General features: G+C 48.1%; 1 protein-coding gene across 1 annotated transcript in view; it reads left to right on the top strand.

Moving 5' to 3' along the window:
• Positions 1 to 13,533: 13,533 nt before the first annotated feature.
• The window catches only part of LOC135714712 (5-hydroxytryptamine receptor 1-like), a 78,210-nt gene continuing 75,367 nt past the window's right edge, over positions 13,534 to 16,376 (top strand). The window contains exon 1 of the mRNA XM_065238106.1: positions 13,534 to 13,721. Within this exon, the coding sequence (XP_065094178.1) occupies positions 13,588 to 13,721 (134 nt within the window). The 5' untranslated portion in view covers positions 13,534 to 13,587. The remainder of the gene's footprint in view (positions 13,722 to 16,376) is intronic.

Genomic DNA, 16,376 nt, shown 5'->3' with positions numbered 1-16,376 from the left:
ATCATTTTCGGCGGTCACCAGTGAGCCCAAATACACGAACTCATCGACCACCACGATTTCGTCACCGTCAATCTGAACTCGGGGTGGGAGGCTAACATTGTCTTCCCTAGAACCTCTTCCTTTCATGTATTTTGTCTTTGATGCGTTGATGGCAAGTCCAATCCGTCTAGCTTCAGCCTTCAGTCTGATGTACGTTTCCGCCATCATCTCAAAGTTCCGTGCCATAATGTCAATGTCATCGGCGAAACCAAGGAGCTGGATGGACTTCCTGAATATCGTGCCACTCGTGCCTATCCCAGCTCTTCTGATCACACCTTATAACGCGATGTTGAACAGCAGACACGAAAGTCCATCACCCTGCCGTAGCCCCCTTCAAGATTCAAAGGGACTCGAGAGTGTCCCCGATACTCGAACAACGCACATCACTCGATCCATCGTCGCCTTGACCAATCGCGTCAGTTTATCCGAAAGACCGTACTCTTGCATAATCTGCCATAGCTGATCTCGATCGATTGTGTCGTATGCGGATTTGAAATCGATGAAAAAATGATGTGTGGGCACGTTGTTTTCGCGGCATTTCTGCAGAACCTGCCGAATCGCGAAAATTTGGTCCGTGGTAACGCGGGCACCCATGAATCCCGCCTGGTATTGCCCCACAAACTCTCTTGCATATAGTGACAGACGGCGGCATAGAATTTGGGAGAGTACCTTGTAGGCGGCGTTCAGCAGTGTGATCGCGCGGTAGTTGCAGCAATCCAACTTGTCGCCCTTTTTGTAGAGTGGGCATACGACACCTTCCATCCACTCCTCCGGTAATATCTCCTCCTCCCAAATCCTGGCAATTACCCAGTGCAGCGCTCTAGCCAGTGTCTCACCACCGTATTTTAATAGCTCACTTGGTAGTTGATCTACACCAGTTGCTTTGTTGTTCTTCAGCCGACCGATCTCCTCCTCAACTTCTTGAAGATCAGGGGCCGGTAGCCTGTCGTCTTCTGCGCGTGCTCCAAGGTCTGTTGCCGTGTCACCTTCGTTTTCTGCTGCTTCACCGTTGAGGTGCTCGTCATAGTACTGCTTCCACCTCTCAATCACCTCACACTCGTTCGTGAGAAGGTTACCGTCCAAGTCCTTGCACATATCGGCTTGCGGCACGTAGCCTTTGCGCGAACTATTTAGCTTCTCGTAGAACTTCCGTGTGTCGTTTACGCGGTACAGATTTTCCATCGCCTCGCGATCTCGGTCTTTCTGCTGACGCTTCTTCCTTCGGATTACCGAGTTTTGTCAGTTCCGCGCTTGTCTGTATCTGTCCACATTCAATCTCGTGCGGTGTTGCAGCATTCTCGCCCGTGCTGCATTCTTCTCCTCTACTAACAGTTTGCATTCGCCGTCAAACCAGTCATTTCTTCGGTCCGGGATTGCAGTACCTAGTGCCGCTGCAGCAGTACTACCTATGGCAGAACGGATGTCCCTCCAGCCATCTTCAAGAGAAGGTGTGAAGTTGTTCGCCTCCCCGTGGTGCACCCTGGAAACGATGGACCACCAGTGCTGCGGTACTGATCCAGTCGGCTAATCGAACAACAAACGAGGGGAAGCGCCGGAAGGTGCCTTGCGATCGATGTCAGTAAGATCGCAAGTATGTATACTGACACACTGGCATTATGTAGGACACTGAGTGGAAACTTACCATAAACCACGCTACGGGCTGGCACTCAAGGTATTTCATTCTCTTAGTAGAGTCGGGTGGAACCAGCCGAAACGACGTTTGAGCTAATGCCGTGTTTGTCTCCGTCGCATAAAACCCTGGCAGGCCTTAGAATACGTTCCTCCCGTGCCACCCAGTTGGGGCTGCGGTGGGAATAGGTTCGGTTGAGTTATTCCCGTCTTACGCGATCCGGCTCTGAACATAACGCCCCATGAAGGCCTATGTCAACCCTCGTCATGGACCTCACTGCTCGCATAGGCACCCATGGGGATCAATCAGCGACTATTCCATTTGCACGGTAGGATAGCGGTCTAAGGGGGACCCAACAGTCGGGATGATTTCACACAATCATCAACAAAACCAAAAACCCCAAACCCCAAACCCCAGTTGAACAAGTCGCCGAGGAGGCGACCGCGAACCCGTTCGCGAAGGGAGGTCTACCCAGATCTCCTGAACATAGTGAGCCGAACAAACGGTCGAAATCTCCGCGCGATGCAGAGACAACGGCCGGGATCGGTGGACAGCCGGAGGAGCAGCCGAAGGACTGGCCCGGGCTAATCAGAACTATGAATAGCTTTGGGCCCCTCCCTAGGCTGCTGGCAATCGCGGGACAACTCGACGCCATAATAGAGTTCACGAGCACGAAGAGCAACATCGCGAAGGACCTAAAGCAGGCCTTGCGACAGCTCCGTGCAACCGTGAACGAGGCCCAGGACGACCACGAGCGGCTCAGGAAGCGACTAGAGGTCGCAGAGAGGGCGGAACAGAAGGAACCGAAGTCTACCCAGACGGACGCCTTCAACTTCGCGGGCAACAATACGATGTCCAGCGAGGCCCTCCACTTTGCCGTTACGCAGGGACAGAAGCGAAATCGGCCCTCACCTTCGCCAGTAAAGGGCGCAGCACGCCCTAAGAGACGGAAAGTCTCTGTGCAGGTGGAGAGTGCGGCGGTTGCCCATCAGTCCAATGCTTCAGTGGACGTACCGAAGAAGAGGGCTGGAATAGCCAGTAGAAATATTGAGAAACCTAGCGGCTCCAAGGGCGGGAAGCAGGGCGGGAAGCAGGGCGGTAAGAAGGGTACCCCCCCGAAACCCCCGGACAAAACTGCCCCCAAGAGCAGTGCTGCCCGGACCAGGAACAAGGGCGAAGCTCTCATCTTCAAGACGGACGCGTCGAAATACGCGGAAGTCTTGAAGAAAATGAGAACGGACGAGCGCCTTGTGGATATGGGCAGTAACGTGAGGAGCATCAGGCGCACTCGTACAGGCGAGATGCTCCTGGTGCTCAAACGTGGTGCTAAGGACCAGGGACCAACCTACCAGAAACTGGCAAAGCAGGTTGTTGGTTCTGGGGTGCAGGTGAAGTCGCTAGGTTCGACTATCACCATCCAGGTCAAGGACCTGGACGAAGTGACGGAGGCGACCGAGATAGTCACGGCGCTCCGGGAACAGTGCCAAGTCGAGGTACCGCAATCAGCGATTACCTTGAGGAAGGGACTGTTCTCCACCCAAGTGGCTACCATCAGGCTCTCTGCAGCTGAGGCCAGAAAGGCGGTAGCCGCAGGGAGGGTGCGAGTGGGCTGGTCGGTCTGCCCCGTCAGTATTCCCCGACCGGTGACGGCTTGCTTTAGGTGCTTCGGTCAGGGCCATGTGGCCCGTGACTGTAAGAACACCGACAGGAGCAAGCTTTGCAGATGGTGCGGCTCGGAGGGCCATAAGGCGCGAGGTTGCCAAAAGCCGCCGAAGTGCACTATATGCGCGGAGAAGGGGAATACCCCTACCAACCACATGGCAGGTGGCCCCCGCTGCCCGGGGTCCAAGAGCAATGCTGCTAAGGCAAAGAGCAATGCTCAGCCATGTTCGAGGTAGCGCAGTTGAACCTGAACCACTGTTCGGCTGCCCAGCAACTGCTGTGGCAATCGGCAGTGGAATGGGGAGCGGATGTCGCAATCATCTCTGACCCGTACCGCGTCCCAACCGGCAACGGGAATTGGGTCACGGACGCGTCGGGGATGGCGGCGATATGCACGATGGGGAGCTTCCCCATTCAGGAGGTAGTCGTGTCCAACTCGAGCGAGGGATTCGTGATCGCCAGGGTTAACGGAGTATACTTAAGTAGCTGCTATGCTCCGCCCAGGTGGTCTATCGAGCAATTCTCGCAGATGGTGGACAGACTGACTGCGGTACTTGTCGGCCTAAGACCGGTGGTCATTGCGGGCGACTTTAACGCATGGGCGGTAGAGTGGGGTAGCCACCACACCAACCAGAGAGGATGCATCCTACTGGAGGCAATGGCCAAGCTGGACGTTGTACTATCCAACACCGGCTCGGTCAGTACCTACAGAAGGAATGGTGCAGAATCCGTCATCGACGTGACATACTGCAGCCCGAGTTTGGAGGGCAACCTACACTGGAGGGTCGATGAGGGTTACACTCATAGTGACCACCAGGCGATTCGGTACAGTGTGGGGCCAGGTGAGAGGCGAGTGGCAGGAGGAAATTCTTCCTGCGCTCGAGGCTGGCGGACGTCGTTCTTCGAGGAGGAGGTCTTCGGCGAAGCACTAAGGCGGGAGCGAATAACCCTGGATCTGACGGGGGAAGAACTGGTAGCAGCACTGACAAGGGCGTGCGATACAACCATGCCTAGGAGAGCCTATCCCAGGCATGGCCACAGACCGGTGTACTGGTGGAGCGAGTCGATTGCTATCCTCAGGGCGTCTTGCCTCCAGGCGAGAAGGAGGATGCAACGAGCTCGTACGACTGAATCTCGGGAGGAACGCCGCGTCGCTCTCCGAGCGGCTAAGGCAGCCCTCAATAAAGAGATCGCCAGACGCAAGCGCGCGTGCTTTGACAGCCTATGCCAAAGCGCCAACACGAACCCATGGGGGGATGCTTACAAAGTGGTCATGGCAAAGACCCGCGGCGTGACGGCACCCCCGGAGAGATCACCAGCGGTACTGGCTCCGATCGTTGGGTTCCTGTTCCCGCGTAGGGACGTAGACTCCTGGCCGCGGATCCCAGGCGCGGATCAGGGAGAAGTGTCTAGAGTGACGAACAGTGAACTTGGCGGTATTGCCAGGTCGCTGGTGGTGGGCAAGGCCCCGGGCCCAGATGGGATCCCGGTTGTGGCTCTGAGGGCGGCCGTTGCGGAAAATCCAGACATGTTCCGTTCTGTTTTTCAGACTTGTCTGGACGTAGGCGTCTTCCCAGACGCGTGGAAGCGGCAGAAGCTGGTGCTGCTTCCGAAGCCAGGAAAACCCCCTGGGGACCCGTCAGCATACAGACCCATCTGTTTGCTGGACACCATTGGGAAACTGCTTGAGAGGGTCATCCTCAACAGGCTGTCGGCCTACACCGAAGGTGTAGACGGCCTGTCAAGCAGCCAGTACGGGTTCCGAAAGGGCAGATCCACGGTGGACGCCATCCGCGACGTCATCCAGACGGCAGAGGTGGTCCATCGGAAACGAAGGGGCATTCGCTACTGCGCGGTGCTAACCTTAGACGTGAAGAACGCGTTCAACAGCGCGTGCTGGGGGGCGATAGCCCGCTCGCTACACCAGCTCCAAATTCCCGGAGGGCTGTATAAGATTCTGGAAAGCTACTTCCAGAATCGTTTGTTGACGTACGACACAGAAGATGGCGAAAAATGCGTTAGAGTCACCGCAGGTGTGCCACAAGGCTCCATCCTGGGCCCGGTGTTATGGAACGTCATGTACGATGGACTGTTGAGGATAAAATTCCCGGTAGGCGTGAAAATTGTAGGTTTTGCCGACGATGTCATGCTGGTAGTCTGCGGGGAATCCCTCGAGGAGGTAGAGCTGACAGCGGCCCACTGCGTCAGGCTTGTGGAGGAATGGATGAGAACCAGGAAACTGGAGCTCGCCCATCACAAGACGGAAGTGGTCGTAGTCAACAATCGCATGTCAGTACAGCATGCAACGTTGACAGTCGGCGGAAGCACAATTAGGTCTGTGCGCTCTCTAAAACTCTTGGGGGTCATGCTCGACGATAAGCTCAGCTTCGGCTGCCACGTCGAGTACGCCTGCAAGAGAGCGTCTATGGCTGTGGGGGCATTATCCCGTATGATGTCAAACAGCTCGGCAGTGAATGCCAGTAAGCGCAGGCTCCTCGCTGGGGTCGTAGTATCTATCCTCAGATACGGCGGCCCTGCGTGGGCTGCGGTACTGGATATTGACTGCCACAGGCAGAAATTAGAGAGTACACACAGCCTAATGTGCTTAAGGGTGGCCAGTGCATACCGCACTATCTCGAGAGAGGCCGTCTGTGTCATAGCAGGGATGATGCCAATCAGCCTTATCATTAAGGAGGATGTGGCGTGTTATGACGCGAGGACCGTTCGAGGGGTGCGCAACAACGCGCGAGTTGTGTCGACCGCGAGATGGCAATTGGAGTGGGAAAACTCCACAAAGGGGAGGTGGACTTACCGCTTGATACCTTCCGTATCAAGCTGGGTCAACAGGCGCCATGGGGAAGTAAACTTCCACCTGACACAGTTCCTGTCAGGCCATGGCTGCTTTAGGAGCTACCTGCATAGGTTCGGACATGCAAGTACTCCCACCTGCCCCACATGTGCTGGTGTCGAGGAGACCGCCGAACACGTCGTGTTTGCCTGTCCACGTTTCGAGCCAGTATCGAGCGCTATGCTAGCGATATGCGGAGCGGATACCAGTCCGGACAACATCGTTCATAGGATGTGTGGTACCACCGAGAACTGGAGCGCGGTGGTGACTGCGGTCACCCACATAGTTTCGGTATTACAACGACAGTGGCGAGCCGAGCAGCAGTTACCTACTGCCCGACCAGATCGTTAGAGTATTGCTAGAGAGGCGCCATAGCGCTACAGCGGCCCCTCCCACGAAGTAATGCCTTCGGGCGGTTCCGGGGAGGCCAAGTGCCAAGCGCACAGGGTAAGGTTTAGTGGGTTGGGAGTGAAATTCTCCCATCCCCACACCCTGAGTTCCTTCTCAGGAGTCTGTGAGCAGATTCCCCCTTGTATAAAAAAAAAAAAAAAAAAAAAAAGAGAAGCTGCGCCAAGCTGCTCTTCCGTGGGTAGTGCAACTTCCAGCTGCTGCGCGTAGTTCTGGGAAACTCCGGCGTCCCGTAGTTGCTCAATGTTGGGTCGCGGTGTTCGACTTCGACAGGTGTTATGAAACGTCGAGAGTTTTGAGCGCATGCATACTGCAACTATGTAGTGGTCTGAATCTATGTTCGCACTGCGGTACGTGCGGACGTTGATAATGTCGGAGAAGAATTTCCCGTCGATTAGAACGTGATCAATTTGTTTTTGTGTGTGTTGGTCAGGTGATCTCCAGGTGGCTTTGTAGATAGTCTTGCGGGGGAAAAAGGTACTTCGAACTACCATACCCCGGGAGGCTGCAAGGTTCACGCATCGTTGGCCGTTGTCGTTCGATACGGCATGCAGGCTGTTTGGCCCGATTGCCGGTCTATACATTGCCTCCCGTCCTATCTGAGCGTTCATGTCGCCGATGACGATTTTGACGTCCCGTTGCGAACAGACGTCGTACACCTGCTCCAGCTGCGCATAGAACGCTTCTTTCTCGTAGTCGGGTCTCCCTTCGTGTGGGCAGTGCACGTTGATGATACTGTAGTTGAAGAAACGGCCCTTAATCCTCATCTTGCACATCCTCGCGTTGATCGGCTGCCAAGCAATCTCGCGTTGGCGTATCTTACCCAGCACTACAAAGCCGGTTCCCAGCTCGTTGGTGGTGCCACAGCTCTGGTAGAAAGTAGCCGCTCGATGCCCGCTTTTCCATACCTTTTGTCCCGTCTAGCAAAGTTCCTGCAGTGCTACGACTTCGAAGTTGCGTGGTTGAAGTTCGTCATAGATTAACCTATCGCAACCCGGGAAGCCGAGCGATTCGCAGTTCCATGTTCCGTGTTTCCAATCGTAGTCCTTATTTCGTCGCGTAGGTCTGTGCCGATTGTTCCGATCCGTATTTCTTTCTTCGGTATTTGCAACTTTGTTTTTTTTTACAGGGCGGCTTGTTGGGCCTGCCCCAACCCCCTGTCTCGCCGGGAGACCATCGTGCACAGCTCTGTTTAGAGTCCCACGCTGGCACTAGGACGATGATCAGCCGCTCCTAACACGGAGAACGGACGCCGTTTTGAGCCACACCTCCATGGTGAACAGACGTTCGGGTTTGGTGAAGCATTTCCTCTATCGCCGTACTATGGTTACCACGCCAGTGTTCGCGTCGCACCTCTTCACTTTGCTATTGCCGGACTGGCAACATTGCCCAGGCTACGCCACCCAGCTGTGTCCATGTTTCAGCTGGTAGTCTTTTGTTATCATATGACTCGAGGAGGCGTGAAGTAGTAACTTGTGAGGACCAGGGCTAGGTATTCCGCTCCTTCCAGGTTGTCAACTCACCATTTTGTAGCCCAAGGTCTGGCTCAACTGACTTATTGGTATTACACAGTTGAATGTGAAAGGTGGTGTTCGTATTTCACCTAAGAGTTTATCTTTTTACACGAAACAGCTGTTGCCTGTGATGTCACGTCTGCTGTTCACAGTATGGAATGTTGTGCTGACCTAGCGTCGTCATTCGCTTGGGCAGCAATGTCTACAACATTTCTGCTTCTAACACCACACGGCGAATGAGAACGACCCAAATTTGAGTTTAGTTCACTCATAATCGCCAATAGTGCAGGAACTCAGCGATGAGTGAAATTTGTCTCATGGTTTCCTGTGGAAAACCTAAAAAATCTGCCGGAAAATGAGGAAATTGACGAAAATTTTATTCAGTCTCGGAGTAGTAACAATAGACTGAGTGAATCCAATCTTTACTTTTGTCAAATTCGGGAATTTTCCCCAGGAAAATCCTGGAAAAACCTGGGAAAACATTAGGCAAATTTACTCATCGCTGAGTTCCTGCACTTTTGGCGATTATGAGTGAACTAAACTCAAATTTGGGTCGATCTCATTTGCCGTGTATGGAAATCGCATAAGATACTATCAAGCTTTGTGTGAAGAGATGGTGGCTCGCTGGTTCTATTGTGGAGTGAAGAGATAAGACTAAGTCCGCTAGATTTAATGCACATATTTTCAGATGCATATGGGATTTTACCAAGGAGTAAAGAGTTGCAGGGTCGTCGTCAACGTCAATGCTTACTGAGCATGCAACAACAAGCCATAAGAAACCTACAGGGTTTGTTTACGTTTGGAACCAATTTCATACAAGAATGATCAATAGGCTGATTTGACAGCACGTTCCACCCAGAGCTAATGTCGCAAACGTAAACTTTTTCTGCGAATTTCCCGAAAATGAAAAACCACTCAAGTCAACTAAACGTAAACTGTGTAGAGGGAGACTCCACCTATCCGATGGAATAAATGGCTTACATGGAATGACTTTGAACTACAAGAAATATACGAAAGAAGTCATTGTTTACGTTTTCGACATTGGTCCTTATGAACGCACAGTGTCTCGCTTTTTATGGCACAGACCTGTTGGTCCATATTAAACGCACAGTGTCGATATCCCGAAAATTTTGTTTTGACAGATCGATGGCCAACTATACCCAGTTTAACCAGTGAGGCAACACAAAAAAGGGGTCAATTTTTAGAAAGTTATTTTGCATGCTGCTCCACATATGTTATGTGGTCATAGGGTTGATACATATATTATGTCACGCTCTAAGGGGGGGGTCTACGATTTTGTGACAAGCAATGCATAAGGTATAGGAAAAAACGTCACGATAGGGGGGGGGGGAAATTTCTCCTCAATTTAGCGTGACATAATTAATGCATGGGCGAGGAGATGGACAATCCTCGCATATGCTTGTACTGCCGCAAAAGCTCCTTTGCGTCCAAAGTTTGTGTAGGCAACATCAGCTTTTCGACAGTGCTCCACTTCTCGCTGCCAGTTGAATTCTGGTCGGTCCGGATTGTTCCTTCCCCAGCCCGTGTTGGCTCAATCTACCGGACTTTTTCGTTGACTTGCTGTTCCTCGTAGCTACACATTTCTCCGAAACAACACCGGTTCTTCGCCGGATTCGGTTTGTTCATCCTCCGTTTCATCAGCTGTCTTCATCATTCAACTTATTCAAATTCTGCTCAGTAAATTTTCCGTTCTTCGAATGGCGCGGTTTTGGCATTACTCCTGAAGTACCTTTGCCGGCATCGACGTCCTTTGTTCCTCTCTTATTTTTGGTGTGGTGTTTTCATCTCTAACATCGCATCATCCAGATCCTTCATCTCGGCCGGTAACAACTACTGCTTAGCTTTCATCGGGTCCAACTGCTCCTTTCGCTGCTTCAGCATGTTCTCTTGTAACAGTTCTTTTTCTTCTTCATCGCGTAACTTTTTCGCCAACAGCATCCGCTTCATTTCAATGGATCGCTTGAACATGATCTCTTTCTTTTTAATCTTCATCTCCATCTTCAGCTCTTGCGCCATCTGTTTTTGTTTCTCCTCTTTCGCTTTCAATTTATGCTCCAGAGCGAGTGCACGGTCAGATTTGACGCTGGAGCGGTCCGATTCATCGCCGTTTTTCTTGCTGCGACTCTTCTTCTTCTTCTTCTTCTTCTTCTTCTTCTTCTTGGTCCGGTACTGTACCACGTACCTTCCTTCTTCGTATCAGCAATCTTGGCGCAACGGATATGGTACCAACGTTGGCAACCATCGTAATCGATCATCTCCCCATTCTCGGTCGAAACTTCACCGCACGCGGAGTCTCCGTGAGGTCCAGAAAGGGTGGGGCAAGATTGGCCACCCCAAGTAACATTTCAGGTTTTATCACGGTTTTATAGCATTCTACAAGTCTAAATCATGATCTACAGAACCCTCATAAAACCAGAATTGTTACTTGAGTAGCGCTTTGAGGAAAATAAAAAAAAATCATAACTTTTTAGTTTATGATTTTACCATTACCAAGTGTTGCCAGTAATCAGCAAACATTAAGAACTACACTGCTGCAAAAAAATGAGGTTTAAGAGAAATATTTTTTTTTATAACTAATCTTATTTTTTGCATGGAAATAATCAAAAATTATCGCAGTGTAATTTTTTTTACAGAATTGCGAAATTTATGCCTATCTACAACTTTGCTCAAGACACCATAAAAATTGAACAAACCGCTTCCATAATATATATATATACATATCATTAATAATGTTTTTACACAGGCCCTAGACCCAATATGAAAAATTGATAACATAAAATGATATTGTTACTAAAAAGGAAAAATTGTGCAAAATTTTAGTTGAATTGGAAATGATTGTTCAGGATCGATTCGTGAGCCTTCGTGGAATGTCGATTGTTCATTCTAAAGTTATTCGTTTGACTATCATTAATTTCATCAGGGGGCCTCATAGTCTAGTCAGTAAAGGCACGGTGTTACCAAGCCGGAGGCGGCGGTTTCGATTCCCGGTCCGGTCGAGGTAATCTTTCGGGTTGGAAATTTTCTCGACTTCCCTGGGCATATCATTGTGCTTGCATCACAATATACATGGCATCGAAAGCTCCCAACTAATAACTGTGGAAGTGCATTTAGAACACTAAGTTGAGAGCACGCAATAAGCTAATATACACAGAGCTATAAGCTTGAAATGCGAATAAGAAGGATAAGATCATTAATTTAAGCAATGCATATTTTTGATTGGTTCACACTCTATTTCTTCATATTCTTGGCCTTTCAAGCCTATTCCTTATCGCATATTAGCTCACATCTTTGTGTTCTTAGAACACTTCCAATCATACTCTACGTCCATAATTAACCACAATAACAGGGCTGATTAAGAACTGATAAAGAAATTTATCTTCATTATAAACCAGCTTCTGATGTACCTTTGTCAGTAGGCAACAAAAGCGAACCACTTCAAATTTCAATTAACTTTGCCGAAATTTATTCAAATTCAGTCGCAAAGTTTGTCAGATTGATTCTCTAAATTCTTGATTGACTTTAACTTTCAATGTGATAACAAACTCATCACCTAAAACTGTCTCCTTGACATGAAAGCAGAAATTCACTCAACGGCCGTTTTCGTCACTGTTCTCGTTGTCAACGTTGACAGCTGAAACACAACTCGGTGACGACGGTGACACAGTTCCGTCTGCCTTTGTCGTCGTCGTCGTCGTAGTCCTTGTCGCTGGAAGATGTATAATAAATTACTGCCAGACCGGTAAATGTTTTGATTAATTTTGTTTTTTTTTTTTTTTTTTTTTTTTTTTTTTTTTTTTTTTTTTTTTTATTATAGTCACTTCAACACTCTTGGGTCATTCGTGACTTGTCCGGGGGTGAGACTTGAACTCGTGACTTTGGCGTGAGAGGTAAGGATGTTAACCACTACGCCGGGGTCGCCCCCTAAGATTAATTTTGTTCCGCTAACTTACACAGCAGTGTTTTGTCCATGATCCCGTGTCTCAGTACAGTAGAAAATCGAGTGTGCGTCTCGCCAAAGATGGATCGATCCGTAATCTGACGACAGATTTCACGGCACGGTCATCAATCAAGGAGTTTAGTAAAATATGTGTCTCTAGAAAGGTTCATCCTGCCTGGGAAATTATCTTCGTCTGCCTAGTAAGTGATATGATTTTAATCAAGCGAAGCTCTGTTCTAAAAGCCTCCTTCGTCAAGTTTTGCAGTATTTTACGTCTGGCATCATATCATTTAACTACTCTACTATAGTACTCTTTAACTGCATAATCAATCACCGGATAAAATTCCCTACCCCCTCCCATCAATCAAGTAACCTCGTAGCATTTGGCAAATGAAGCAAAAACGACCTCAATCAGGTCAACAAAACACACCATAACTTCGTAATCAATCTAGTTGTGGCGTTGTGGGCACAGGCAGGCTATATCTCTCCCATTGTTCAAACACATGCTTCACTTCGTTCAGCAGGTGCTGTGTGTGTCCGTTTAGACAGGGACAATCAGCAGAGAAAAACCTCATCAAATAGATTACCACCACCACCCAAACGAATGCGCCACCATTAGCAAAAAACCACTAACGAACAATACTGCTTACATGGCTTCCCAAATATAGAGGGCAGTAGAGGGTTTTGCAGTTTGAAATCTGACTAGATGGGGTGCTGCCGGTTAGCACTTTGAAGATTAAATAAATTGTTTGATAATTAGGTGATTCTTGCTGCTTTTGACAGCACTCACCACCAGAGGGCGAGTAGTCTTGAATCGTGCACTGAACACGAAACTAACTCAGAGAGTTAATCACTTTTACTCAGTTGTATGATGAAATATCTAAAAGCGTAGGTCACTCAGCGCATGAGTATCCTACGCTTTTAGAAATTTCTCCATACGAATACTCAATCTTTGAGAAAGATTCGTTTAAGTGTATTGATGGAAAATCGACTCAAGAATGTTTGGCGAGATTCAATTTTAATTAAAAATATAAAAAATGATGCAATTTGTCGGATAAATTATTTCTACATCATACATTTTTGGAAATCGATTATTTTTCGGAAATCTCTATACCGAAAAACCGATTATTTACCACAGGCAGGTGAAATCTGTCGGATTTGATGATGGAAACTATTACTCAATTTCCATCCCCTTGCCTTGTCAAAAATTTAAATGCGACCTGAAAATGTATTCACAAATAACATGTTTGTTAAAACAAGTGTTTGTACTCCTCGGGAATTAACCTCAAAAAGTATGAGTAGCTTTTTTTTCCAACAAGGCGAAAGGGAAAATGCGAGTCAAATATTCATGTGAATCCAATCCACTATCCAGTCAAGAAACTATAAATAATCCCATTCTCTTCTCATTCTCAATGCAGGAAACGTATTCGTAATAGCGGCCATTCTGCTGGAACGGAACCTCCAAAGCGTGGCCAACCATCTGATATTATCGCTGGCCGTGGCGGACCTTCTGGTGGCCTGCCTAGTGATGCCCCTCGGAGCCGTGTACGAAGTGTCGAAAGAGTGGCGACTCGGAGCGGACCTCTGCGACATGTGGACCTCCAGCGATGTCCTGTGCTGCACGGCATCGATCCTCCACCTGGTGGCCATTGCTCTCGATCGGTAAGTCTTTTTGAGCTGAATATGTTCTCGAATCAACAATATTGAAAATTCTGGGAATTGTGTCTACCCACTAGTGTTGAACTTAAATTTCCATCAATCAAACATCTGCCGTGGATTGTTTTCCATTTCCCGAACACATTAATTATGCACAAGCTTTAAAAAAAGCAAAAATGACTGTTATTACTTGGGATTGATTTCCCAATGACCATTGCAATTCCTGTACCGAAATGTACATTCCAATCACCGAATGCATGATTTGCTAACCAGCCAACCGTGCACCGACCGTTTGGGGAATAATTAAACGCTGTTCGAATATTTTTTTTTAATCGTATCAAAACGAAACATTACTTCCACTTGCGGGGTTTTCATGGTATGTCGGTCGGTGCTATGCTGGAGGTGGTTTTGATTATTCAGTTGACTGTGAATTTTCACGTTTCCAGTCGTAATCGAGAGCATAGTGTGCTGCTTGAAAACGCATCGAATATCGAAATCGATATGAATGCAAGGTGGTTTTTACCATTCTCAAATGAGCAAATCCACGCCAACTGGCAAATCGATTTTACTTTACCGTCTCCTAATTCTATGAAACTTTGCAAAATTGGTCACTAGGGACAATGAGCCAAGCAGGGTTCTACATTTTCCAAAGAAAAGAAAATGAACACTCCGGAGAATCGCTTTATTTTGAACAACATCATTTTCGTGTAAGTCATTGTTTTTCTTGTTATCAAGTCACGATGAAAATTCCTCCTGTCAAACATGACTTGACTATCGCTTGTTTCGTTCGTCAAGTGCTTCAGTTCATTTCATTTGATTTATTTATTTATTTATTTATTTAATTGATTCCATCAACAGGCTTCAATAAGCCCTAATGATGTTAAGTAATACAAAAAACAACATGATTGTCTGTGCTTAAAACTTAAACATTGCACTGCTATTCACGGTTACCTGTGCCCGAAAATATCGAGGTGAAACTACTGTTGAAAACTCGCTGCAGTCCGTTTATTGCTCCATTCATTCCGTAGTTCGTGCGACGAAAGGGAAGTCTCAGCATAAGACTGTTTCTTAGTGCACGTGGTCGTACATTCAAACCGATTTTTTCGAGGATAGTAGGACAATCGATTCTCCCTTGCAATGTATCGGCAACAAGTAAAGCCCTTGCAGCGTCTCTTCGGGTCGAAAGAGTTTCCAAACCAATTAGCTGACATCGGCTTTCATAGCTAGGCAAACGGAAAGGATCTCTCCAAGGCAATTGCCGAAGGGCGAAGCGTAAGAATCGGTGCTGGACTGATTCGACTCTTTCAACACCATTGTTGTAGCTTGGATTCCAAACTGCTGAGCAATATTCAAGGACTGATCGGACCAGTGAGGAGTACAATGACTTCAGGCAATAAATATCAGTAAAGTTTTTGGTTATTCTAAAGATAAAGCCTAGTGTTCTGGAAGCTTTATCAACGACATACGAAATATGCTGCTTATATGTGAGTTGCGAATCCAAAATGACTCCCAAATCCTTCACGTGGCTCACTCGTTCAATTGCTGAACCCAATAGGTTGTAGTTGAAGATGATTGGTTCTTTTATCCGAGAAAAGGAGATTACTGAGCATTTCGCCGGGTTAACTTCCTTTCGGTTCAAGGTGCACCAGTCAGCAAAAGCATGAAGCTGGCGTTGAAGAAAGTGACAGTCGGCAATGGAACGAATCCGAAGGTAGATTTTTAGATCGTCAGCATACGATAGTCGAGGTCCGTCAAGCACATAATTCACATCGTTGAAGTAGAGCAGGAAGATCAAAGGTCCAAGGTGGCTACCCTGGGGTATCCCCGATGTAGCAGGATAAGTATCAGATCGGTAATCGCCTATGGCAACCATCAGTTGGCGACCGGTTACATACGATCGAAACCATTGTAATAGGTTACCATTGATCCCAAGTCTGTCTAGTTTAGCAATAGCAATAGCATGGTTTAGCTTATCGAACGCTGCTGACAGATCGGTATAAATCACATCCGTTTGAGCTCGGTCAACCATGCTATCAGTTAAATAAGATGTGAGGCATAGCAGATTGGTGGTGGTGGAACGACCTGACATAAAGCCATGCTGATCATCACTCAAAACATGCTTGCAGTGAGAAAGTAGCGGTTCCATTATGACTAGTTCAAAAAGCTTCGATACGGTGCTCAGTGAGGTAATTCCACGATAGTTGTTGACATCTCGTTTGTTTCCTTTTTTGTGAACAGGAAACATGTGAGCAAACTTCCAGCAAGAAGGAAAAATACCACAGCGAAGCGATAATTGGAACACGTGACAGAGCGGAGTCAATAGACTATCGATATTCTTCTTGAGAAAAACGGACGGGATTCCATCGGGTCCAGGGTTGCAAGAAGATTTCAGCTTGGAAGCAGCTCTTAAAATAGTCATATCGTTGATGTCGATGCCATTTAATGTATCGCCGTGCATTGGAACGTTGCTTGCTGCGAGGTTAACATATTCGTCAGATAGGCTCTCGTCAGTGAAAACATCGGCAAATTTGAGAGAGAAGAGTCGGCAAATCTCCTGATATGTGGATTCCACTTCGCCATTGAACACCATGGACGATGGAAGACCGGATTCCTTTCGCTGCTCGTTTACATAGTTCCAAAAGGATTTCGGATGTGATCTCA

The sequence above is a fragment of the Ochlerotatus camptorhynchus genome, unplaced genomic scaffold, assembly GCF_037179485.1.
Source record: "Ochlerotatus camptorhynchus isolate MF236.1 unplaced genomic scaffold, CSIRO-AGI_Acam_v1.1 ptg000698l, whole genome shotgun sequence".
Classification (NCBI taxonomy): Eukaryota; Metazoa; Arthropoda; class Insecta; order Diptera; family Culicidae; genus Ochlerotatus; species Ochlerotatus camptorhynchus.
This window is presented reverse-complemented; position numbering and strand designations above follow the sequence as displayed.